Source organism: Hippocampus zosterae, chromosome 16, assembly GCF_025434085.1.
Source record: "Hippocampus zosterae strain Florida chromosome 16, ASM2543408v3, whole genome shotgun sequence".
Taxonomy (NCBI): domain Eukaryota; kingdom Metazoa; phylum Chordata; class Actinopteri; order Syngnathiformes; family Syngnathidae; genus Hippocampus; species Hippocampus zosterae.
The window spans coordinates 14955018-14981787 of record NC_067466.1 but is presented as its reverse complement, the minus strand read 5'-3'; the positions used below and the strand labels follow the sequence as shown (position 1 = coordinate 14981787).

General features: G+C 44.9%; 4 protein-coding genes and 2 long non-coding RNA genes across 7 annotated transcripts in view; 2 read left to right on the top strand and 4 right to left on the bottom strand.

Annotated features, from left to right (window-relative positions):
- LOC127588542 (uncharacterized) overlaps window positions 1-296 on the bottom strand; it is a 240002-nt gene extending 239706 nt beyond the window's left edge. Inside the window, exon 1 of the long non-coding RNA XR_007959107.1 lies at window positions 236-296. This is a non-coding gene — a long non-coding RNA (uncharacterized LOC127588542). The remainder of the gene's footprint in view (window positions 1-235) is intronic.
- The window catches only part of zbtb16a (zinc finger and BTB domain containing 16a), a 101112-nt gene extending 88807 nt beyond the window's left edge, over window positions 1-12305 (top strand). For both annotated transcript variants that reach the window (XM_052047268.1, XM_052047267.1), the window contains 3 exons: window positions 359-529; window positions 6737-6907; window positions 8892-12305. In XM_052047268.1, coding sequence (XP_051903228.1) covers window positions 359-529; window positions 6737-6907; window positions 8892-9121 — 572 coding nt within the window. In that variant the 3' untranslated portion in view covers window positions 9122-12305. The remainder of the gene's footprint in view (window positions 1-358; window positions 530-6736; window positions 6908-8891) is intronic.
- A 3935-nt stretch (window positions 12306-16240) lies between these two features.
- On the bottom strand, window positions 16241-20561 carry LOC127588519 (5-hydroxytryptamine receptor 3A-like). The gene is made up of 9 exons (XM_052047280.1): window positions 20373-20561; window positions 19972-20135; window positions 19815-19859; window positions 19600-19709; window positions 19328-19497; window positions 18763-18923; window positions 18239-18449; window positions 17923-18162; window positions 16241-17639 (listed from the first exon to the last, which is right to left on the bottom strand). Exons 1-9 carry the CDS (start codon window positions 20443-20445, stop codon window positions 17338-17340), a joined length of 1476 nt encoding a protein of 491 aa, XP_051903240.1. The 5' UTR covers window positions 20446-20561; the 3' UTR covers window positions 16241-17337.
- Window positions 17770-19527, top strand: LOC127588544 (uncharacterized). Its single transcript, XR_007959111.1, has 3 exons — window positions 17770-17848; window positions 17934-18468; window positions 18883-19527. It is a non-coding gene; the product is annotated as an uncharacterized LOC127588544 (long non-coding RNA).
- A 1336-nt stretch (window positions 20562-21897) lies between the features above and the next one.
- LOC127588539 (5-hydroxytryptamine receptor 3B) lies at window positions 21898-22903 on the bottom strand. The gene is made up of 2 exons (XM_052047307.1): window positions 22480-22903; window positions 21898-22382 (listed from the first exon to the last, which is right to left on the bottom strand). Exons 1-2 carry the CDS (start codon window positions 22652-22654, stop codon window positions 22117-22119), a joined length of 441 nt encoding a protein of 146 aa, XP_051903267.1. The 5' UTR covers window positions 22655-22903; the 3' UTR covers window positions 21898-22116.
- Window positions 22904-23990: 1087 nt separating this feature from the next.
- Window positions 23991-26367, bottom strand: htr3b (5-hydroxytryptamine (serotonin) receptor 3B; the record flags this gene model as incomplete). Its single annotated transcript, XM_052047675.1, has 3 exons — window positions 23991-24724; window positions 25812-25981; window positions 26252-26367. Coding segments are annotated over 3 exons (459 nt in total), but the record flags the coding sequence as incomplete, so codon positions are not given.
- Between the last annotated feature and the right edge of the window lie 403 nt (window positions 26368-26770).

The window sequence follows — 26770 nt, the reverse complement described above, 5'->3', positions numbered from 1 at the left end:
CAGTAGGCGGGGGACACCCTGAATCGGTTGCCAGCCAATCGCAGGGCACACAGAGACGAACAACCATTCGCACTCACACTCACACCTAGGGACAATTTAGAGTGTTCAATCAGCCTGCCGCGCATGTTTTTGGAATGTGGGAGGAAACCGGAGCACCCGGGGAAAACCCACGCAGGCCCGGGGAGAACATGCAAACTCCACACAGGGAGGCCGGAGCTGGAATCGAACCCGGTACCTCTGCACTGTGAAGCCGACGTGCTAACCACTGGACTACCGGGCCGCCCGAGAATAACCACAATTGACGTTTTTTTTTTTTGTTTTTTTTTTTTTTGTTTTTTTTTTTTTTGTGTGTGCGCAGGCTCCGACATGGCCATCTTCTGCCTGCTGTGCGGCAAGCGGTTCCAAACCCAGACGGCATTACAGCAGCACATGGAGGTCCACGCCGGCGTGCGCAGTTACATCTGCAGCGAATGCAACCGGACCTTCCCGAGCCACACGGCGCTGAAACGTCACCTGCGCTCGCACACAGGTCAGTCAGTGGAGGCCCCGCCCAGCCTGCGCCGTCTCGCTCAAAAGAAACTCAAGCGGCTTGCATCATCCTGCTTGCTTGGATGTCATTTTGATTCTCTTTGCACGGTGAAACGTTTGATAATTAACGGCACGTCAGGGATTTATTTATGCTGACAAAAAAACGCTGCGGTTAGCGCTGTTAGTCACGGGGATCACAGGTTTTATTTCGGGTGTTTAGTTAATTAACGCCCAAGTAACGCCATTGCAAGACGGTCTTGAAGGTGCACAACGTGGAAATAAGATCAATCCCCGGAAAAATAGAAACGTGGGATTGTTCTACTTTTTATGTTTTATTTCCTTTCCTGATTATGCATCGATCATACACGTGTGCGTATATTTGCCAGTTTTTCCATCACGCCCAGTTCAGAATAACCTTTTGCCAGTGTGCGTCCTCTGTCGAGAAGTGAGACTGGGCTAAAAATAACTTATAGTAAGTAAAAAGTCATGTTTTTTTGGGGGGGGGGGTTGGGGGGAGCGTGAAGCATGCGCGAGCGCCGCTCCTCCATTCATCTTCATTCAGGTCAGCGGTCGAATCCATTCTGTGGCGCTGGCGACTTATTTGATTTCATTTGTGTAGCGGTGGAGTGCGCTGAGCCCGCAGCAGGATGCCAATGCGTCGTTGACACATGTGGCCAAATGGACAGATATGAACACACGGAAATGAATTGCATTCCGGTACTGAAGGATGGTTGCTTTTTTTTTTTTTTTTTAACCTCTTCCCTCCTCCTCTCGCTCTCTCTTCTTCCCCCGCCTCAGCAGCTTGTCTGCGACCTTAAATAACAGTCTCACTGTCACGGCCGATTTAGCTCACCAGCGCTCCGGATAAATATTTGAAAGGAAAAGGCGGCGAGATGAGAGCAGTCAGCCTCCATTTATGAGTCGGTCCAATAGAATGAGTGGAGGGAGAGGGGTGATGATGGCGGGGTAAGAGGGAAGGGTGGGCGGGGGACAGGGGGGGTTGGCTGTACAGTACCTGGCCGCCCAGCCGGCGCGAATGTCGCTGGAAATGGTTGGCCGGGTGTTAAATCACAAACGAGAGCGTCGTTTAAATATATGACTCGTGTTCGGGGGAGGAGGAAGTGAGGGATTACCAAGTGGGGAAATGTGGGTCCTCGTTTACCCCGACGGGGAAAGGAAAAAGAACGTGGCGTTCCCTCGGAATTTGCGCTTTGAAGTTAATCATATTGTGCACAGTTTTGGAGAAAGGAAGAAGAGGGGCTGCGGGGGGGGTGCTTGCTGAAAGGGACGTTTAGATAACACATGGTCGTCCTCATATGATTACAAGATGTGTACTCGAAAATCGGGACACTATGATCGCATGATATGAACGTACTGTGATCTCTTGATCAATGAATAAAAAATAACAATCATAATAATAATAATAATTAAATGATGTGAAGGAAAATTGTAAATAGTACTGCGATTTATCCATCTGTGATCATATTGTATTAATTGAAAGATGTTTGTTGTTTTTTTTTTTTCTCTCTTTCTCCTTTCTTCTTTCTACATACATTCTTGCTGCTGGAGGCTGTAAATTTCCCCAGTGTGGGACGAATAAAAGATATCTTATCTTATCAAATAGTCAGGAGACAATCTCATCTTGTATTGTGAAATCAGGATCGGATATTGGTAAGGAGGCTGCCGCTTTGAGAGATCAAAGCGCTTTACGCTGTCATTTCATTCACTGATGTCACACCATCAGGAGCAACTGGGGGTGCTTGCTCAAGGACACTTGACATGGTCAGTGGGGGTCGAACCACCAACCTCCGGGTTGGGAAACCACCATTCTACCACTGAGCCCTGATGAAATTTTCTAATCCGCTTATCCTCACGTGGGTCGCGGGCTTGCTGGAGCCTATTCCAGTGGTCTTCGGGCAGTAGGCGGGGTACACCCTGAACCGCTTGCCAGCCAATCGCAATAGCATCCATGCCGCCGTTAATTTACTGTAATGCGCATTATTTTGGAGTCGCTCGTCCTCCCTCATGCATATCCAGTTGGTCCAAAATACTGCTGCATTACAGTAAATTAACGGCGCACATACATACATCCATGGGCGGCCCGGTAGTCCAGTGGTTAGCACGTGGGCTTCACAGTGCAGAGTTCGATTCCAGCTCCCGCCTCCCTTTGTGGCGTTTGCATGTTCTCCCCGGGCCTGCGTGGGTTTTCTCCGGGTGCTCCGGTTTCCTCCCACATTCCAAAAAACATGCATGGTAGGCTGATTGGACGCTCTAAATTGTCCCTAGGTGTGAGTGTGAGCGTGGATGGTTGTTCGTCTCTGTGTGCCCTGCGATTGGCTGGCAACTGATTCAGGGTGTCCCCCGCCTACTGCCCGAAGATGGCTGGGATAGGCTCCAGCACCCCCCGCGACCCTAGTGAGGATCAAGCGGTACGGAAAATGGATGGATGGATGGACATACATACATGCATACGTATATATATATATATATATATATATGCCCGTCGAGACACTGTAGAGATTCCCATTCGAAGCAGGAATTCGAAGCAAGCTCTAAATTCTCAGTATTGCCGTGTCATTTGAATGGACGTCACAGTTAAGCACCGATAGCATCCCAGCCGAGAATTTTCATTGCGTGAATTAACATTCTCTTGTGCAGGGTGACAAACCATAAAAGCAGGCAAAGAAAGCCTTTTTTTGGGGGGGGGGGTTGTTTTTTGTTTGTGGGACATTCATTACGTGCGCTTCATTTACCTGTCTGCCGCCTTATCTCCGCAACACAGCCGAGAGCCGTGACACTGGATCTGCGTCGGGGACATGGAATTTAATGGTGTTTATTTCAGCATCTTAATCTGGCCATCTTTATTCTCCTCCAACCACTTGCACAGTCTAACACACGCACACCGACACACACACACGCTGAGCTTTATTTGCTCTTGTTTCAGGTTTACTGCATGTATGCACAGTGCATTAAAGGTTCAAGTGCACACGCTCAATTATACAGTGTTGGCAGCTGTGCCTTCTCTTAAAACAAACACACACACATTACACAGCAGACCTTCATTAATATTCCATTGTTGTTCACTGTCTGTGCCCAAGTGTGTGTGTGTGTGTGTGTGAGAGAGAGACAGTTTGCTGTCCGCCTCATGATTTTTGTGTTCGCAGCTGTATTTGAGCGAGCAAATAAATCAGCTGTGGCCGTGTGCCCCGGACTTAAAACCTATAGAATTAACACACAAACCGGAACCCCCCCCCCCCCCTCACAATGGTGCCTCGGGCATCGCCACCCTCAGCACTCCTTTGGGGTGTCACATGAGATGGTCTGTGTGTGTGTGTGTGTGGTAGAGGGACGCAGGTGGCGATGCCCAAGGGCGCCCAAGGGTCCAGTGCCCATGTGATGCCGTTCCACCTCACTGTGCCCGGGCCCTCATTTGTGGCCTCCCTGCTGCTGCTTCCAAAGACGAAGCAAAAGAGTCAGTCTAAAAAAAAAAAATTTCCATCCAGCAGATTCAATTTTTCCACCCATTGAAATTGTTGTCGGCCATCGTGACGTTATCCACAGTCCCCTTCACTTAATTATCGCAAGACTCTCCGTTGCTTCCCATGTTGCAACAATCAATGCAAACGCTAAAATTAGCATGTTAGCATTTCGCATTGTTGAATGACGCTTTGTTTCCGCCCCCCCCCCCCCCCCCCCCCCATTACTTGGCAGCAAGGCTGGGTGACGATCCATCATTCCATCTGAAAGCCCGAATACAAGGACACGCTGCACTGAGTTTTATTGGCGGCACAAATTAGCATTAGCATGGCCGTCTGTGTCTGAGCGAACGTATATCACAAAAGATTGTCTCGTTTCACACTTGAACTCTAGACATTTAAAAAATATTTTCCATAATATGTCCCCTAAAAGACGATGTTTGTGGGCTTTTGGGCCATTTTTTTGTGTTGTGTTTAAGTATGATTTGTTTTCCGAGCTCGGACTGAATGGATGCTATTCCCTCCGCGTTTTTATCTGTCCGTGAACACGATACCCGCTTGTAAGTAATCGCGGCTTTCAAATGCAAGAGCACACTAAATCACACTTTTTTTTTTTTCCTAAGAATCCAAAAGCGAGTTTGCTGAGTGCGTCCTGATAAAGTTTACAGACATCAGAAAAGAAAACAAATAGCGATAAAGCGAGAGAGAAAAGTCGAGCTCGGATCATTGGCTCCTCCACCGCGTTGCCTGGAAATGAGATTTTCAACACGATAGTGAATGATGAAGTGATACCTCATGAATGCAGCCTTGAAAACGCCTTCCAAAAAAAAGGGGGGGGAGTGGGGGGAGAAAAGCAAATCCAGTCGGAGCAACCTTTGTCAATCTTGCTATATGTTAGCACTGATTAAATGATATGAAGATGGCCAATTGACTCGCATACCGTCTGATCAAATCGATTCGGACATCCCATGAACGTGAACATTTTCAAAATGGATAGACGTTGTTTTTCCCCGCCGGACAGCGACGATGCTCTACATTCCAAATCGACAGCCTTTGAGCAACTCTCAGGAGCATTCTCTCTCTGTTGATTATAATCATAACCTCCCGGCCTTGCGTTTTTGCGCTCGGTGGGAATTTCTATCCGGTATCTTCATGAAAGAATAGCGGAATTGGGTGTAAACAAAGCGTGGAGCGTCACTGTCTGGCGTATTAGCATCCCGCTCACTTTGCTGCCATCAGACGGCCTAATTAAAGGCGGCTGAATGCCAGGCGCATTGTTATTCTGCCGGCGTGGCGCGCGACCACCGGGCTCGCTGATGGATGGCCATCTCCTCCGTGGCCGCCTCGGCTCTTCGGCGTACAGCAGGAGGCGCTGATAACTTCATGCGGACAAATAAGGAGTGTCACATTTATTGATCCTCAACATACACCGACGGCCCCCCCCCCCCCCACACACACACACACTACATCTCTCACGCGCCCGCCACATTACAGGCTAGCTCGTTCCTTTGAACGCGTCGTCTCCCGTGACAAGTGCGGCGGGGCCCGAATGTGATCGGCATTTAAAGTGCGTCTTTCATGCGCAACAGCATGCCGTCTGCGTACAATGAGGACTTAAATAAAGAAACACGCGGGGGGGGCTACGTGGAGATTGTCTCTTAGCGGCGGGCATAACGAGAAATGCAATTTATTCGGCGGCACGTCGCCGCTCGGACAGGCAGATAATGAAAGGGGGGGGGGGCAGCGATGGCGGCTTGAACTCGCAGCACCGGAGCGAAACGCATTCATAAATAGCCGCGTTACTTGACTGGAGAACGGGATCTGAAAAAGTCTACACACCCCTGTTCAAATGTCATGTTTTGGTGCTCTAGAAGTAAATTAGACCAAGATCATTAATTGGATGACTTTTTCCGACATTGTGACTCTTTAACCAGTACAACTCACTCGTTTAAATCAACAATTGTTGTCGAGAGGAGAAGTAAAAATAAACCACGGAGATGATGTGGTTGCATAAGTGTGCACACCCTCTTGTAAATGTGGCTGTGTTCAGCATTAACCGCTGAGTCCCATTCAAATTCATGTTAAACTGGAGTTAGGACACCCCAGCCAGCGTTCAAAAGGCCTCTGATTAATCCCAATTAAAGTTCAGATGGTCTAGTAGGCTTTCCCTGACTTTTTGGCTTTCTATCAAAAGCCTGAAGGTTTTGTAACACTGACTGCTATTTTAAACTGTTTATTATTCCCCAAAACATTGGTGCTGCCACCATGATTCTTCGCGGTCGGGACGTTGTTCATTTTGGTGATGAGCACTGTTGCATTTTCACCCAAACGTAACTTTTGGAATTAAGGTGACCCACCTCGGTTTCTTCGGACCATCACCAACTCGCCCACATGCACTTTGGAGATTTCTAATGTATTTTTCTAAACTGTAGCTGAGCCTCTTCCATCCATACAATTAGTCTCTAAAGCAAATTATAACCACGATGGAACTCACGATTTGTATTTCAGTACATTTTCCCGCTTGATTAACGAGAACACAAATAATGCTGCCCAGCTTGAATGGAATGCCTTTAGCGTGTTTTTAAAATGGTTCAAAATGTTGCTTGGTAGTACCAAAAGTTCTTCCCTACCATGGGCATAGCCTCGTTGTTGCGTCGCAGTTGTCATAATATTAAACGAGAAAGGTGACTGACCGAGGAAGTAACTAACTTGCCCACCTTGCCACATTGCAGCCGGGGACCACCCGTACGAGTGCGAGTTCTGCGGGAGCTGCTTCCGCGACGAGAGCACGCTGAAGGGCCACAAGCGCATCCACACGGGGGAGAAGCCCTACGAATGTAACGGCTGCGGCAAGAAGTTCAGCCTCAAGCACCAGCTGGAGACCCACTACCGCGTGCACACAGGTAAACACTTGCGAGTGGTGTCATCACTTGTTTTATTTACGTTTATGATACGTAAAGGAAACAAAATGGCACTCACTAGAACTTGCAGTTGCTATGCTAACAAAAATAGCAAGATGTCAACTTGAGTCGCCAAAATGCTGTGTCCAATTGATGATGATTTTATTTCTTGACCTGTATTCAGGTGAATGAAAATCGTGTCCTTCCATTGCAGTCGGTGTGCTAACACGTAATAAGATATCAGCGTGAGGAGAGTACAAGCTAACGGCCGTTGATTGGTTTATAAAACCTTTTCCTGTATTTGGGTACCATTTCAAATGACGTTTGATGAAATGCTAACATGCTAGCAGATCTTATGCTAACATTTAGCAAGGTAGCATCCCCAGTCGTGAAAAGATTCTATTCACTGGGATTTTACTTCCTGACCTGTGTTCGAATATTATTTCAAATGAAAATTGATCAAATACTTGTGTGGTAGCAGTTGGTGCACTAACATGATAAGTTGATGCCGGTTGAAAGCTTTCCACAATCTTTGACCGTATTCAGGTACTGTTTCTCATGGCAATCGATAAAATGCTAGCAGTTAGCGTGCGACGTAGCATGCCAAGGGCTGTTTCTAATACTTCTTACTTTATTTGGACACATTTTCACCACAAAACTACTATACATTTGATAAATGGTCCATTTGTAGTACTGATGCTAACCAAAATAGCAGCACCTCGCAAAGCACATGAACAATCTCTCGTAGGATATCATATCATGGAAAAAATGTATGAGGTATACTCTGGCCACGCCACAACCTTGTGCTTGGCCGGAATACTACTTTTCGTTTTGAATTGTTTTCATCCAGCTCTTGCGTTTGGATGTCATTAGACAAGCGCATGTGTCCCTAATGTTGAGTGGAAATGAGCTTTTCCGGTAATGCATGCGTTGTCACACATTGTGGCACGACACACACTCGCACACGCTCTTTCTCTCTCTCACACACACAGCAGATGCATATCTTTGTTGCCGCGCTACAGTAAATGAATGTCTCCAAAGACTGCCTATTGATCGCGGCATATTTAGAGCCCCATAAAGATGTTGACACAGTGATAAGCTAGCATCCGCCAAGAAAGGGAGCTCGGCTAAGACGGATCGGGAATCCCACCGGGACACTTTCTCGCAGTTTGCACACACACTTTTTCAAATGCCGTGACGTAGCAAGTGACTTTATCGAAGCTGATCTTGTAGACCGCCCCCCCCCCACCCCGGCGTTCGCTCGCCGACCCCGGATTGAGAACCCCTGCTCTTAAGCCATGCTATCAAGGCAGCCTGTCCAATAATTGGCTCCCATCTCTACACACACATCCGACTTCTTTTTTGTGAGGGGCAAGTAAGCTTTTTTTTGGAGGGGGGGGGGGGGGTTCAATGCCAGATAACGAGAGCAAGCGACAAGCTCACCGTCAAAGGCCACCTCACATAAAAGGCAGCCGCTTGATGAATCATCGACAACTGGCAAAGACCCTTCCACCCACGGCCCCGCTCCCCCCTCCCCTCCGCACACGCTGATGCCGGATCAATACAGACGGGGGAGCGGGGTAGGGGGGGCAATTTGCAATTCATTATTAGCCGCTTATGTGAGGCCACCTTGTTTACAGTGCGGTTATCGATATCGGCGTCCGTCGGGCCTGCCGTTGCGCGGTGACGCCGATTGGCTTTCTCGCCGCGGCCAAGGTCATGCAGGAGGTGGCGGGCGACGTCTGGGAGACGGCGACAGCGCCCCCCCCCCCCCCCTCCCTCCGCCCCCCTCAAATGCCACTAGCGAAAGGTCGCCATTTACATCTCTTAAATTGAATCGTCCCCCCCCCGACGTCGCTCGCATCAGCGTCGCTAGCGCCGTTAGCATCGTTAGCACGTTAGCGTACGTCTCCTTTCTGCTTTCCTAGCCCAATTTCTTGACACGCTCAATCGTGTCACTGACCGTTTGCCTTCCAAACCCCCTCAGGTGAGAAGCCATTTGAGTGCAAGCTGTGCCACCAACGATCCAGGGACTACTCGGCCATGATCAAGCACCTGCGCACCCACAACGGCGCCTCGCCCTACCAATGCACCATCTGCCTGGAGTACTGCCCCAGCCTGTCGGCCATGCAAAAGCACATGAAGGGCCACAAGCCTGAAGATGTCCCACCAGACTGGCGCATCGAGAAGACCTACCTGTACCTCTGCTACGTCTGAGAGCACGGGGAGGTATCGGGGAACGGGGGAAAGGGGCGGGGATACGGAGAATGTAGTTAAGGCGTGAGGTGAGGATGCGGCAGAGGGTCGCCGATGCAAAAGGGGGAGCGATAAGACTGAGGAGAGTGTCTTGCGTTCTCTTCTTGTCCTTTGGTCCTCCTAGAAAGACTCGCTAGAGACGCAAAGTCTCCGCGGTTTGTTCGGAATCACCGGGTCATTCCCGCACACGTGCATTGTGTTACTGTGTTGTTGTTGTCCTTCTTTTGTTTTTTTTTTTGGTTTGTTTTTCGTTTCGTTTCAGGTCGCCTCGTGATGCAAACACGAGCTGCAGGGAAAGCGTTGCTGCTACAAGCGTTGACGGATTCTCAAGGGCTATCAGACGAGCTCAAATCTGAAAACTGATTTTGTAAGGCCCATTCGCCGAGAGTTTTTCTAGTTCTGGTCATCAATTCTGAAAACCTCCTCAACCCCAAACAAATCTCGATCATGTGAAGACAATGCGAAGGTGATTTAAGTCGAGTGGGAAAAGGAGCTGAACACTTCTTTGTGTTTCTGGTAGTTGCTGTTGCAACCGAGTGGAGACCTCGGCCAAGGCTAGGCCTTCTCCCGAGAAGATCGCTTACCAAATTGCGTACTTGACAGATAAGCCACCTCACTGGTTCCCGAAGAACCGGAGGAAAATGTTTCCCATCTCACAGTGTTTGTACTCCTGACAGAAAAACACACCAAAACAAAATGGCTTCTTCTTTGGCCCGTGCCCCACAACGCCACCAAGTTTTGAGGTTATACCTTAAAACTTTTTTGTGTGCGTGTCATCATGCTAACGCTTTGATACACCCCCTCATTTTTTTTTGTAGATCCCTAAAAAGATTCTTTGATTTATCCACTTAGAGGTCGGTAGAAATCTGTTCATTAGTGTTCTTCATTAGCATGCTAACAAAAGTCCTTGATGGAGTTAGCAAGAATGGCACTTAGGCGACGGCACCTTGGCCGAACATTTTCTGGATTTTGGCGATCCGCTGAAAAATTGATGCAAATTACGAAAAGTGCCCATTCAAAACCAAAATTCCTGGATCGGCGCCTTATACCGTAGCAATTTGTACACTTTTCTACGTATCCGCATCTTACGAATACATCTGAAATTTTGTCGTTGAGATTCGTAAATTTTCCCCCGTGAGGAAATTCCCCCCAAAACGTCCTCATGAGAATCCTGGCATCCGCACCAAAATTGGACGACTCCTTCCTCGACCCTCGCTCTACCAAATTCCGTCCCATGAACGAAATGAAATGCTAACCAAGCAAAACTGGATCAAATACTTGAATGTCGACGAATCGATTACCGCAGTTTTTTTTTTTGTTTTATTTTGTTTTGCGATAATTCCGGATAGCCCCTGAGAATCGCCAGTCGAGCCAGTCGGAATATGCAGTAAATGATGAAGTGGGAGTGCGAAAAACAAAAGATGAACCTGAATGGTGGGTTTGGAGGGAGGGGCTTGGTTTTTGGGGGGCGGGGCTATAGTGCTGCTTTTATTTTTTATTTTTATGTTTTATTTTTTTGTGTGTCAGCGTCCTCTCATTGGTCTTCCTGATCCGGGGGTGTCCAAAGGCTGACTTATATTTTCTTACGCTCCGCATGATCATCATCTATCAATGTATCGCCGCGACAACGACAACAGTCTTTGTTTGAAATCAGTCAAGCTTTATATTCACATTAATCACAGCAATACACCGCCGCCATTCGCGTATTATCTCATTCATCTCACACTAACCACAAAAGAAAGAAAGAAAGGAAAAAATGGTCTTGGGGAAAGAGAAACGGCTGCTCTCGAAGGAGTGAATGTGAAAAGACTTGCACGCCAAGGCGGGGGAATTTCGGACCCCATAAATGCCGACCGCCCGGCAATGATCGAGCATCACTGTTATCCAAGGAAGAGGAAGCGGGAAGCGTGGATTGGACTGCTTGAGTGATTGACAGAAAAGGCACGGCCAATGGGGCGACGGATAAATGGACTCTTTCCCTGTGGTTCCATCTCCTCGTTTTTACGTCATACTTGAATTACCTCATTTTGTGACCTCATGCCCCCCCCCTCCCCCGATGTTTTGTTAGCGTCACGAGTTGAAAAAATGCGTTGCACAGCGTGATGAAGCAGTGTGGGTGTTGACGCATGCTTCGAAAGTACCGCCACAGCGATGAAATTTCTTTTGTCTGCGCGTGTTACCAAACTTGGTATTATTGATATTAACCACGCTTGTTAAAGAGTCCGCAGGTTTGGTCTTTTTTGTTGTTGTTTTTGTTTCATGTGTTGTTTATCAAAAGCTACCTCTAAGTTCATGTTTTGGCAAAAGCACATTTTTAATTTTTTTTTTTTGTCGACTTCTTTCATCATTGCTACTTCATCTCACGCTTGTGTTTTGTTTTTGTTTTTTTTATTTTGCTCCTCAAATTTGAGTTGGATTCACTGTATCTCCTCAAGTAGTGGCCTGTTCTCAAGAAATGTGGGGTGATTTTTTTTCGTTCCCCAAAAGTCCAGGTTTTTAAACTCCCCCCCAAAAAAATATACACTTTTTTTTTTTACCCAGTTTTGTGCATTTTTTTTCATCACACCTTCTCGCCACTTATTTGTTTTTAAGTTACCCAATTCCCCGCATAGTCACATTTTCAATCGACTGGCTCTTCTTTTTTTTCTGATCCATATTTACTCATGCTTCTTTATTCATATTTTCAATCAGATATGAACTCCTGCTTATTGTCCTTTTTACTTTTGCCTTTTTTTTTTTTGTTTAATCTCGCAATTGGCCTGATCCAAACTCTACTTTGTGTACATTTTTTTCCCTCATCTTCCACTTATTGGACGCTTTTTTTTACATTGCATTTTCAGTTTTTAATTGACCTGATTCTTAGCTCATTTGTGTATTTTTGTTTGTTTTTTCCCGCCCCCCCATGGAAATTATTGTATAAGGTATAAGACTCAGTCCGTACAACTCGTGAATATCTGCAGTTAAGTAACCAAACTGTTTGCCACCCCACTGCCACTACATGAGGAAATACAGTTATTTGAAAGCAAAAATCTTTGGAAAACAGTCAAAAAGCAAATTATAATAATAAGCATGGTAAAGGGTTGATGGGATGGAGGAACATGGCCCAAGCGGACATTTTGGAATGAGGAAGAAATAAATGGGGGGGGGGGGGGGGACAATTTTGAAGCCTTAAGTGATGCGCAGAAGAAGGAGGAGGAAGATAAAAAGAAAGCACTATTGCTTCCCGGGTTCAAAAACGAACGTACACTTGAACATATGTGAATAGACTTGTAGTTTTGTAATGTGAACGGTGGATCAAAAGGTGCTGCAGGTCTTTGGGGGGATTTTATTTTTATTTTATTTTGATTTTTTTTTTGCAGCGTGCGATGGACAATTGGACAATTAGTAATCATCATGGGAAAAAAAAATGTCCAAATAAAGAATTCCTGAATGAGAGCCAATGGAGGCAATTTGATATTGAAAAAAATTGTGATATTTTTGTATTGCGTGTCAGTCCTGTTTTTTTTTTTGGGTGGAGAGTTTGAGCAGGGCACACATTTGTCTTTTTTTTTTGTCTCCTGGGTGTAATTTTTGCCTTGCTCCTCTTTGATATTGTGCGAACATATTGTAATAATAATGATGAAAATAATAATAATAATAAGTGTTGCTTTCTGGATGTCAATTGCATTGTAGGTGAAAGACTAAAAATCTTACCGCCAACTTTTTTTTGTATGTGAAAAAAAAAAAGGTGTGCGTCACTCACCATCCAGTCAATCAAACTTGACCATGAGCGTGTTATTATTTTTATTTGTTTTTGTACTTGAAAAGAGTAAAACAGAAGGGATGGCACGTCCCGTAACACTGTGAGCCGAGCGGTTCGGGGATTTTTTTTTTTTTTTAACCACACCACCGCCTGCAAATGACAGCAAAACAATCTCGTAGATCTAATGTTACCCACAATGCAACACTTCCCCGTCAAGTCAATTACGTCGTCGTCCTCTGAATGTTTTCTACTTTTTCTGTGCGCGTGACCGAGTGTGTAGCTTTGCGTGTGTGTGCGTACTATAGTGGAAAAATGCACTAAATCAGATACAAAATGTTTATTCTATGCCACTGTTTTTTTGCTGTTTTTTTTTCATTCTATGTTGCAAAAAGATATAACTCTATAGACATGTTGACATCGATATTGTTCTTCCCTCAGTGTTCCTCTCCGATGTTTTTTCCCGTACTCTTTGTGTGCCTAAAGAGAAATTGTTGGGGGAAAAAAAGGCGTGCTGTTTCTGTATTTTCAGATGAAATTTTTTGCAAAAAATGGAAAAAAAATTGTCTGCCAGCAGCCATGGGATGTCATGAAGCATTTTTTTTAACATTCAGAATTAGAGGGCTCTTAATGCTATTTATTTAATAGCTTTTGATTACGTTGTTTTTTGTGTGTGTTTTTTTTTGGTCAGGTATGCTGACACTTGAAGAAAATTCAGCAAAAAAAAAAAGCCACATTTATTCATGGCCTGTTGACACAATTTTTTTTTTAAATGCCCTGAATCGACAGTGGTGCATTGAGTTAAGTCGTGTCCCCAACCAATGATGACTTTACTATATGTTTTAAAACTGAAATAATATTTAATGTTATTTTTCTTGATAAGAAAAGGCATTTAAAAATTGTCAGGTTTTTTTTGAGGGCGGGTCTAGAAGAGATGAATTGCGATTCCATTCATTTGAATGGCGAAGGCTTAATTAATATACTTGTGTTTTGAGTGACCTAAACTTGTATCTCAAGGCACCAATTTTGATTGAGTTTTTGTTTTGTTTTGTTTTGTTTGTTTTACATGATGCATTCAGGGCACGTGGGTAAAAAAAAAGGTCTTCATGGCATCCCTGGAGTGGGCACTTGTACATGTGTGTGTGTTTTTGATGTGGTGTTTTTCTCGCCATTTCACACTCATGTGCCATCGAGGTTTCCACAAACATTTGAAAGAAAATTGAAAAAAAATTGTCATTTAAAAAGAAAAGAGAGCACCACGTTATTTTTTTATATTAGCACTGAGGACCAACAACTTTGCGCCGTTCGGACCAAGCATAACAAAGTTTCTTTCTTTTTTTTAATTCATTAAAAGTTTTTTTTGTGCTGCTTTTCTCCTCCTCCGTTTTGGTGGCAGCACAAGTGCCAGTGCAGAAGTCGCTCTCTATGATTACAAAATTTCAAGATGATAGTGTTTCTTTTTTATTATTGTTATGATGATGGTGATGATTTGAATTGTTAGTTTTTGTCTACCTCAGCACCTAAACTTAGCCTAATCTTAGAAGGTGCCCAATTATTATTTTTAATTGCTTTTTTTTTTCATTTTTGTTCTTACGTTATTGTAATTTTTGTTCTTATCATTGAAATTTGCATTAGAGCTTTGCAAAAAAAAAAAAATTGAAAAAGGTCCTTTGTCTTTTCCAGCGACAATGTGTGATATATTTTTTCCACTGTCTGTTAATAGAGAGGTGATTTTTTTTTTGTTTATTTCATGTAGAATCAGACACATCTCTTTGTAACATTTCAGTGTTCTCTGATGGAGTGTGAAAAAAAAGAAATAAAAAAAGATTTAATGCTGCAGGTCCTTCCATGTTGTCACTAAAGTCGTCAATGTTGTGCCTTTTTGATCGTGGAAAAAAATATTACAAGTTTTTTTTTGTTTGTTTGTTTTTGGGTTTTACATCCTACTAAACAGTATATTGTCTTTTTGTAGTGGATTGATTTTGTTTGTTTTATTATTATTTATGGGTTTCATTATAAAAAAATCGATTGTACACACAGGAAATAAACAATGGACTTTATGTCAGTTGTTCTCGGACTCTCACTGGCTTTGTTTCCTTAATTTTACAACAACCGTTATTTTGAAATATGCGAATACTCATTCCCATGGATCACGATCACAGTCGTAAAGTCTTTTTAAAATTTTTTATTATTATTACAAACTCGGGTGTATTTTGTTGAGAACAACAGGAGGGGTAAAAGATGTTTGTTTTTTTAGATTAAAAAAAATAAATTATTAGTGTGATCAGTGTCTTCAGATCAACAATTATGCTAAGATTATTATTTGTAGCAGTCTGGAATTCATCAATAAGAGTAAATTGAGCACATTTGTTGTTTTCAGAAATGTTTACCAAACTGGTAGACGTTGGCATTAATCGGTGTCCAAGAAGTAGCTCTCAATTTCACAAAAGGTTGGTGACCCCTGAGTTAGAGTTGGAATCTCCCTTGTCAAAATATATCGAATTGCACGGCCCCGCTGGTCCATTCGTCTTTTGTCAAAGAGTAACATCTTGAGTGTGCTTAGCAAGTTGTCAGTAAGTATTACAAAGTGCCCGCCGACTGACTGAAATCAGAGTGCCCGCTTATCGTTTGCCTGGCTTGTCGTGTTGTTTTCGTTTGAGGTCGTTTTGAAATGAAGTGCGGCAAAAGTTGCTCGTAAAATGTGTTCACTGCTCATACTTTGATGTCATTGTAGCTGATGAGGAAGGAAGGACCAAAGGGGCCACGGGAGTCTGCGTCATTCAACGTCTTGATGTCTGTCAGCCATCACCAGCCTTCAGTCTGGACCTTTGACCCCCGCATTCTTCGGGTTGACATCACCGGTAAATGTTCTGTTTGTTTATTTTACCAAACGTTTCCCTGGAATAATTTGTTCCAGTTATTTTTTTAAAGCGACGCGCATCTTTTTTTGCTATTTAAAATGCTCCCCGTGTGTATTAGTAACAAATTGGGCGTGCTTTTGTCAAATTAGCGCCAAGGATCAAAAATGGTAGTGCACTTAACTCAACTTCTTGTCACGCTAAGCTAGCCTATTTTAGGGGCCGGCTATGTTTCTTGCAAATGAGTGACTTTGTTCACCACCTCATACACTGCTGGGTGGGTGAGTCTGGCGTTTGTTACCATGACAACTGAAGGCGGAACCTGAGTCTTGCAGCTCGAGTCACTTCTACTTACAGGTACACAGCCCAAAGGGTCACAGAAGTAACTCAGTGTACTTTTCAATGTTCGCCGTTGAAATCAATTAATGTTCCATTATTCCCTCTCACTTCCAATCGTTTTTATACTCAGTAATTACCGTACTTGGGAACAAGGGAGAAGTCACACGAACAGCTGTGCGCCTCTAAGCGAGTGAGTTGAAACGGATTTGTTCCTTCGTGAACACAAATATGTGTCCTATCTTGTGCTTATGAAATAATTTAAGTGCGCAGTCATGTCTCTTAGGTTTGTGTGCATTTTCATGTAGAAATAACACGTTCCGTGTTGTCACTTGTGTAATGACTGCAGAGTGAAATGGATTTAATTCATTTAAAAGTCATTTAGACAAAATAATTTCCAGCATTCTGAAATCCATGCGGTCCAAGATCCGGAATCCAGTCAGCTTGGTCTCTCGTTCGCTTTTGAAGAGCTTCGATGTAGTAGTGAACAGCGCCTCTCTATGGCTGGATGTTAGAACTACAGCATTTTCAGCATTTACATGATAAGAGCATTGAATTCATCACGCAGTAATATCGGCACTGGTAATGTGCCGGTTTAGACATAATAAGGATGTATGCTGGAACATAGATTTCGATTTTATGACGTGGTTAAATGCATTCGGCGTAAAATCACATCATCAAATACAGCATACGTTTTTTATTACTGTTATATTTTGTGTTATTATAGTTTGAGCAGGAGCGAAACAAATCCACAAATTATAATTGTGAATATATAGTGCACTGTGGATGTCATATCACATATTTGCAATGACATGGTTTAGCAAAGGCATGTTATTAACCATGTAAGATGGATTGTTTTTTTTCCCCATTTTCCAACGCTTCAAATTGACCCCGGAACACTGCTGTAGCTAAAAAAAAAATGTATTTTTTTTCTGTTACTGTCGCTATTCTCCTTTATAATTTCCTATGAAGCAACTCATAACAATCGGTATATTGTGAAAACTATGAGGCCTTATCTTTGTGTACATCCCACAATGGACGAAAGCATGGCACAACCTTCATGGGACTCGCTAAATCTGAAGTACGCTTCAGCTTTATTTTAGCTCAACCCATTTGGCTGAACAAAGGTACTAATCACGTGGCCTCACTACCCGTTGGGGTTACCGTGCAAGTGTTTTCAAACTTCAACAACCTGCTGTGTAATTCTCCGCTTCCCAAAGAGCTACCAAAATGACGTCCGGGCCTCAGGCCACCTGCCACACGGACCACAGCGTGCCCAGCGTAATGCTGTAAGCCACCACGGCCACCAAGTAGACCCTGAAGAGCAGCACGTCCAGAACGTATCCCACCTGCAGCCACTCCTTGGCCACCTCGTTGCAGCGGTCCCGCTTCTCCAGGAAGCTGCGTATCGCCGTCACCTCCTGCAGGATGTTGCTCACGACGGGTGGCGACGGGTCCCTCGGCAGGGGCAGGCCCCGTCCCAGCAGGGTGGCCTCCCTTTCGCGCTGCCGGCCGATCTCACAGGTGTGATGGAGCGGACATTGGACTGAGGAGGATGAAGAGGGAAGGATAGAAAGTGTAACTGCTACTTCACTGAAGCCGCGCGCTTCCCTGTCAACAAATGCAGTGCGGCTCAGTTGCTAGCTAGCGGATTTCTTCGCTAGTGCTAACTAAGTAAGACGCGTGCTTCCCTGTCAACAAATGCAGTGCGGCTCAGTTGCTAGCTAGCGGATTTCTTCGCTAGTGCTAACTAAGGTACGTACCAAACCAGGATTTTTTATTGTATTTTTTTTTTGCGTATCAGGCAACGCGAATCCCCAAAAGCTCACCAGTCCCATAGTTGTTGTCGTCCTTGTAGTCAGCCATATCTGAGGTCTGCGAGGAGAATCTGGAGCACAACCGGTGCTTCTTGTGGATGCAGAAGAGGGCCGGCGCTCTCTCCAGAATCAGGTACCTCAGCCAGTGAGGCACAGGGGGCTGCAGGTCCTGCTTGTGGACCAGACGTACGATCAACACCGTTTCCGTCAGGCTGATCACCAACAAGGCCATGCAAACGACGAAATATACGCCTGCGGCAGAGGAGAGACCAGGTTAGCTCGGTGAAACGGACGCCGTCAAACAAAACGGGCCTTCCCCCGTAGTCACCGATGAGTGGCGTTCCAATGGCGGTGGCGGGCAGAGTGTCGGACACAATGATGAGGAAGACGGAGTATCCCAGCAGTAAAGTGATCTTGAAAGAAACTCTCTCGCCGCTGTCGGGTGGCAGATAGAAGCCTACGATGTCCATCACCATGAGGAAAATGCTGGGCAGCAACAGGTTGACCGTGTAGAAAAGCGGCCGCCGACGGATAACCACCTGTTGACATTTTTGGAAGGTATTTATTTCAATAAGCACCTCTGTTCGAGTTCCACTGTTTTTGTGTTGTATATACCAGATTTCGAGGGTAATCCAAACGACGGCCCGGGGGCCATTTTGTAGCCCGTCGTACTTGTTTTTGAAGCGGCAATGGCATAAATTAAAATTAACACTCGACACGGCCCGCAACGCCCTAAACTACTTCTACGAATAATAACGCATCTGTTTTCTATACGGCGATTCCGAAGATGCTAAGAATCTATTTAGTAATAAAGCTTAATAGTGAATGAATATTCTGAAGAGATACACCCACATGGAACTTCATCTCGGCATAGTAGTCGTCGTCGTCCACGCTGAATATTTTGTAGTTGGACAGAATATGAAGCAGCTCCCACTCTCCTTGGTTCATGAAGACGCTCTTGTCCTCCCTCAGCTCCTCGGGACTGCGCATCAACGTGATGTTGATGTCATCAACTGCCGATCGAACGCAATGTCAGGAGCAGCGTGAGACCGCCATGGCAACGACTTGCCCCTTCAGTGAGGCCTCTGCTTTCTGAGCACACATCCCAGCAGGGGGTGGACGCAACGTGAAGCTCCGTTTCGGGAATGCGGTGATACCTGGGAGCTTTCAATTTGGGTTGTTTGGCAAATGGGAGTTTATGGCGGGTCGCGGTGCTGTATCGGCACACGCCCGACATGGGGCTTTGGAATTGCAGCTTGTTAAGAAGTTCACAACCAAGCAAGACTTTTAATGTCATGTTTCCTTTGACTGCCCAAATAGTAGAATCCACCCCCCCCCCCCCCCACCCCGCAAAAAAAAAAATTAAAAATGACCAAAATGCTTCAACAAATGACACAATTGAAGTGAGCGGTCATACTTGTATGGAGCCAGCTCTGGAAGGTCAGGCTGCATTTCTGGACATCGAATGGGAAATTGTAGATGTTGAGCGTGCAGGCGGTGACCACTTGGATTGGTTTGTAGTTGCGCACCAGTCCGTCGTGGGTCACATAGACGTACGGTATGTCAGGAGACTTCCCCACGTCAACGCTTTGTTTTGACAGAAGATCCCCCCCCCCCACCCCCCAAAAAAAGTCAACATTTTGGCTGCCATGTGCAAAAAAAGACGACAAACATTTTCATCAGCCTTACAACTCATTGATGAGGATATCCGGCACCCAAACGTTGGCGGTCGGTAGAGAAATTTGTTTGACCTCGTCAAAGTCTTCGGGATTCCAGACCAGGAATTCATCCGTCCATGACTTGAAGGTTCAAGCACGGGAAAAGTTTAATGGAACCACTGCATAACATCCAATGGCAGTTATAGCACTGACAAATAGATCCGACTTTGCATATTATGCGTTTACCTGTCTGTACCACACATACGTTGTCAAGACCTGGTTCTTCTCATCCTGTTGAATTGTAAAAGAAAACGACAAAAATGTTGACATGAATTCCTTTTCCATGAATCGAGTATTCAATTTAACAATTGGAACGTTTTGTGACGGCACCAGGCATCCTCACCACGTTGAGGATGGAGTAAACCATCAGGTCGATGGCCACCAGGGTGGAGGTCCGCCAGTCTTTCACGGGTCGCACCCCTTTCTTGTAGCCAGCACTCAAAAACTCGGAGAGTCGTACCAATGTGGCGTTGGCAAAACGGCCTGTGCTGCTGCCCAGTTTCCTCACTGATTTTTTTTTTTTGGGGGGGGGGGGTAAATAACCATTGTATTATAACAGGAACACTCCCTTCGGATGACTTCAGTAGACAGTTATTCAGACAACTCAAATAATTGCGACTTCGCTGATGATTATCATCTTAAGTGGTTTCATTGGATACCAATTTTTGTTATGCATTGTATTGAGTCGCTCACCAACAATGTAAACAAACGGATATGAGAACTACAAAAAAATATATTCTGTACCTGTGCATGTTCTGGCTGTCCCCTGAATAACAACCAAGAGGACCAGCGTCGTCCAGGCTGACGTTGGTCTCATCGTGACCGTTCACCTTCGTCTTCTCGTCCCGCTGCGCAAACCTCGTTAGCGTCGCCCGACAAGCGAGAGTGAAGCCGAACCTCGGCGAGAGGCCACTCCTACGCAGAACACTGACACGGTGAGCAAAAGCAAAGCTGAAAAGGGGGCAAGGGTGTGTGTGTGTGACCATATTGTGTGTCAAGACAATAATTGAGTTATGGTGCTTTCTCCGGTTGCATGGTATCGAATCCAAAATGCTAACCAGATAATCATCAATGTGCCGCCTGCGCGGTGCCGCTAAACGACCATTGCCCAAAAACGTGTAAGCGTCTGTTATATTATTAATTATTATCATTTTATGTTTGAGCATCAAATTATTTCATGTTAAGAATATCCTAATTATATTCTGTTGTTTAATAATTGCTTAAACCGTCTTTATGTTGAAGGGTTCTGATTGGCTGTTGAAGTAAGAGAAGCAGGAAGTGATTTTAGTTACGAGGAGAGTTGCGTTCTCGAACGTTCTTTTTCCCCCTTTTAATAAAACGGCATTTAAATGATTCCATCTCTCCTTTTGCCATTCGTGATGCCCAGCTATCCACTAAAAACAACGAACCCCTCAACTTACAAATGTATTCATAGATGATAGATTGGTCGCCATCTTTCGGTTTAAGAATACCCTAATTATATTCTGTTGTTTAATAATTGCTTAAACCGTCTTTATGTTGATGGGTTCTGATTGGCTGTTGAAGTAAGAGAAGCAGGAAGTGATTTTACTTACGAAGATAGTTGCGTTCTCGAACGTTCTTCCCCCCAACCCCCTTTTATTAAAACGGCATTTAAATGATTCCATCTCTCCTTTTGCCGTTCGTAATGCCCAGCTATCCACTAAAAACAACGAACCCCTCAACTAACATGTATTCATAATAAGCGGGTGATATATCTTTCGGTTTACCGTCCCACTGATTTTACACACCAGTCGCAAAACAGAGGTCTTAATTAGTTTCATAAAATCATAATTTGACTCGACCCATCTAACGTCCTCTGATGACCTCACACACAGACTTCAGATCGGCTCCATAATCATCACGTAACCCGATCCACTGGCAGATGAGTCTTGCCGATAGTGTGAAAATTGCATTAATATAGACCCTTCCACTGGCAGGTTTCTACCGTGCGCTTTTCATATTCTCATTCAGACTATTAGGAAAGCCGCTGGGGGAGTTGAGACGCAGCCGTCGCCGAGCTCCGAATGGGTTTTATTGATCTGTTTTGTGGCGGTGGGATGAAAGTAGCAACGCGATCAGAGCGGCTCTCCGTTCAATCCCCCGAGTGTCGTCTGATTATGCAGTATCACTACGTACATTTCCACTGTTGGGAAATCATTATAACTGATTTTCTCCCGTGATGTCACTCTATTTTCCCCGCCGTGTCGTTGCATTCCACCGAAGAGCACAAGAAAACACGATCGGCAAATTGACAATGACAGTAATGTTTTATTTAGTAACACAAAGTAGTTCTGTTCTTTTCACTTCTTGCGATAAGTAGCCATTAGAAAATCAGTTCTGCTGTTTTCTAATCTTGTACGAGTATTCAAACGCTATTTCGGGTACGGATATTTTGTAGCATGAAGAATCTCACTAAAATAGCAAATAAGAAGAGCGTTACGGAAAAGCCAAGGCACCCAGTGTGTCATCAGGCGAAGCTCCAGCTGGCCCAGAACAGCAGCAGGGTCCCGGCATACACAGCCAGAACAATCAGGTAGAGGCGGAAGAGGAAGCAGTCGAGCTTTGAGCAGAGTGCCAGCCATTCAGCCTGAGCCGCAGACTCTGTGTCCTCCTGGGAAAAGGCCAGACGGATGGAAACCAGCTCCCTCAGGAGCCACTCCAGGCTAGAAGGATTTTCCTGAATGTCGATCAGCGATTCCAGGTCCTCTTCCAGCGAGGCCTCAAACTCGAAATCTAGGAACCGAATCAAAGAGGGGGGAGCAACCCCAGCTCCTGTTGAAACGAGCCGCAAAACTCAACCTGGAAATCTTTTCCCTTGAGCATTCTTTACCTTCAGAATGGTTGAGTCGGTCCAAGGTTCTCGTGGAGGTCATGGCGCTCTCTGCCAGGCCGTACTTGTCCAGCAGGCAGGCCGACACGGACATTTCCCGGACCTCTTTTTTGCTGTGGTGGAGCAGTTTCACCACCAGGATGGACGTGATCAGGCTGAGCATGAGTAGCGCCATGCACACGACGAAGAACACTCCTTTTAATCACGATCAGATTTTTTACCATGAGGTCAATGCGAGCAACAACCGGAGATCGCAAAATAATCCATTTCCTGCCTATGAGCGGGGTCGTGACGGCAGTGGCGGGCAGCTCGTCCATCAGGTTGACTCTGAAGAGGGTGTAACCCAGCAGCGTACTGATTTTGAAGCCGACGCGGGTGCCGCTGCTCACGGGAAGGTAGAAGCTCATCACGTCCACGATCATGAGGAAGATGCTGGGGATAAGGAGGCCCACTACGTACAGCAGGGGGCGCCTTCGGATCAACACCTGCACCACAAAGGAAGTCGGCTTTCTAGTCTCATCCGGGAACTTTTTGACTGCCCAATTCCGTGAACTAGGGAAGTATTATTTATTCAAAGCCAGGTGACGTTTCTTTGTTTTGTTTTTGCAAGGGGAACACTTTTTTTTTTTAATGTGCGTTTATGTATTTTCGGATCACGCTGGTTATTGTAGCCACTCATGCGCGGCTGTTTGACAGACGGCAGTATGCGTCAAATGTCTATCGCTAATTTGAAAACCGTGCTTCAAATCACAAGCGGTTTTTGTATATCAAAGAAACATTACATTAAACTCGCCCACGAGTAAAAACGCCCCCATCTTCATTTTTTTTCATTTACCCAGAATGTGACCCGGAAATACATAAACATGCATAATGACAATTTTTTTAAAAAGAAGCATTTGCTTTAAAAAAAAAAAAAAAAGGAGTGAAGGCAAAGTTTTGTTTGGAATCAAAATGAACACCACAAGCACAAAAAAAGTCGTCGTTTTTTAAGACGGGTAACATTAGGATTTTTTTAAAAGCAATATTATATACAGTATGTGTACTAAAGTAAAATGTAATCATTTTCCATCCATCCATTTTCTAATCCGCTTATCCTCCACACAGGAAGGGCGGAGCCGGAATCGAACCCCGCACCTCTGCACAGTGAGTTTGGATGTGCTAAACCAGTCAGTTTAGGCAAAAAAAAACAGACCAGGCCCTGAACTGGTCGCCAGTCAGTCCCAGGGCACATACAGAGAAAAACAGCCATTTGCTCTCACACTCACACTGTCACTGAATTTGAACTGAACACACTTTGCTTACGGCCAAGTCGGGCAGGAAAAATTGGATGATTAAAAGGCTTCAAAGTTGATCCATCATTTGAACTGCATTGCTCCACCCTACCTTTAACCGACACCATGTTTCAACAAGACATATTTAAGATGCAGTGACGTAAAAAAAATGTATATTATTTATTATAATTTTTATAATTATTATTATAATTTTTTTAAGTCACTTTGTGAAAGCAGATATATTGGCTCAGATTTGATCTGGCTGGCATATTTAATGAAAGATCCATCGAGGGCTGATGTGTAATGTCATCCATCCAAGCTGTGCAGTGTCGCATGTTAAATGCGTTTGGGGAAAAGCTCGTGCAGCAATACCATCATTTGTAGATGATACCGTACCAAAATGAATGACTTTGTTTCAAAAAAAAAAAAATCTTTAATACTCAGTGATCCATGAAGTCCTCCTTCATCAAACAGCCCTCGGCTCCTTTGAGGAGCATGAATAGCAGCCATCCCGGCGCTCCACCTGCAAAAGGGCTATGGGGCCATTTGCCTCGCCGCTAACAAGACGTCCATTGATCAGTCAGCCGCTGAGACAGTCTCATTATGGTCACTCGCCCTTTCCCTGTCTATCAGAGCCTCTCTTCTTCTCGCCAGCCACAAAACAGCCTGAGCCTCATCATTTGCCGTTAGCTCGCTCGACCAATCCGCCAAGGTCACAACCACTCGTTTTACACTTCACAAGTTACTCCACCATTCGGATGCCCGATAAGCGTTAGAGGAGATTTCTATATATAACCCGTTTCAAACTTGACGTACATGGAAACGGACGTGGGCGTAGTCGGCGTTGTCCTGCTGGAGGCGCCAGTAGCGCGACGGTATGGAAAGCAGTTCCCACTCGCCGTCATTCATGAACTCCCTCTGATCGTTAGCGATGGCCTCTGCGCTACGCCACAGAGCCAAGTCGATTTCTTTCACTGAAGAAGAAAAAGAGGCGGAGGAGATAACGGAGGATAGGAGACCATTATTCAAACACTGGAAAATCAGAAATAAAAATAAATACGCGGACGTCGCAATCCCGAAGATAGCATTTCTTAGAAAGTACGTTTTCATGGAAGCTCTCGAAGATCACAAGACCCTTAGTCTGGGTTCTTGATATTCAGAAGAGACTGACTTAGCGAGCATCAAGACTTGCTGCCGTACTTACAAACTTACCACCAACCGTTTGGACAAGATCTCAACCATGTGTTACTTTACAATGCATTCGCGTTAGCGTTAGGCAGGCATGTCCAAAATCCGGCCCGCGGGCCAAATCCGGCCCGCGGTCGAATTTCATCCGGCCCTCGGCCCCTGTCATAAAATCAGTGCCGTCTGGCCCGCAGGTTGGGCGCAATGGAACACGTGTTGCATTGACTGAGGTCTCGTAGACTGGTGAGTGATGTTTCATAGAGTACTGCTTCCCTCTAGTGGCTAAATGAGTAATAGCATTCACTAAATGAGTAATAGCATTTAGACACTAGAGGGCATCACTCACGAGTTAACAAGACATCACTCCGTGTTTATATTGACTGATATGTCATATTTCAAATGATCCTTGCAGTTGTGGATATGTGTATTGCTTGTTCATTTCCCTGTTGTTCGAGTCAAAGGTTTTGTGACTATTGAAAAGTCATGGTGATACATTTTATGTTTCAAATCAATCAATTTGCACTCAGGAGACTTCTGTTTAAGAAAAAGTCAAGTGAATAAGCAGTTGCATGTGATATACCTGTTTCAAATGAACCAAAAGAAATTCTTAAGATTGTTGAAATTAAAATAAAAATGGAAATGTGAAACAGACTGGCTTACTAAAATTTGCTGAACAATATTGTTGTTCAATGTAAAGAATGTCAGCCAAGGTCGGCCCCCCGACATTTTACCACATAAAATCTGGCCCCCTTGGCAAAAAGTTTGGACACCCCTGGCGTTAGGTGTACGTAATCTCAAACGTCTCAAAAGTATTTGGATTCTGAACTCCACTTGATACGACTTTTGCTCTGGTGCCTTTGCAGAGACGACGCCCACCTGAGTGGAGCCAACTGCGGAAGGTGAGGCTGCAGTTCTGCTTGTCAAAGGGAAAGGCGTACATTTCCAAACTGCAGGCCAGGACCACCTGCATGGGCCGATAGTTCTTCACGCAACCCGACGAGTTGACGTAGACGTACGGGATGGCCGGCGACCTCCCCTCATCCACGCTGGATTGGAAGCCGGAAAAGAAAAAAAAAAGGTGAGAGCCTGACGCGAGGCCAGAATTTTCATCTCGTTGTCATGTAACCGTGAATCCAGTTTGGCAAGCCTCGCGGTGTGAAATGTTTGTCATACTGTAGAAGTAGCGAGATGAAATTATAACACTGTGATATGATAACGGGCTCCCTTGAGGAACTTGACCGTCATTTTCATACAATGGATCACAAGGATGCTAATTTCATAATAGCGTATGGTCATTGTGATTGACGTAGACATACAATTCATTGACGATAATATCGGGTATCCAGATGGCATCAGATGACAGCGAAATCTCATTGATGCCATCAAATTGGTCCGGGTCCCAAACCAGAAACTCATCTGTCCAGATCTGAAGAAACCACCATGAGAATTTTACTCAACACTGTCATTTATTTACATTTCTTAAATTCCCGAGCATGCCAGAAAAAAACCTTACCTGTCTGTACCAAATACTTGTGGTAATACTCTGGGTTTTTGAATCCTGAAACAGAAGCCAAACTTTTTTTTTTTAAAGTTACAATGGAAAATTAAAAAGATGAATTCCTTTGAAATCACGGTATGACCAAAGAACGGGTTGTTATCTACGATCACGCAAGTGTTTTGGCGTTTTCAAAAAAGGCTCGTATTTACCACATCAAGGACCGACTGCAATATGAAGTCGACAAAGACCGTGGTCGCGCTGCTCCAGTTGTGAACGGGACGAACTCCGCAGTCGTATTTCCTCAGTAACGTTCTTGTCAGCTGATTCAGCGCCGATC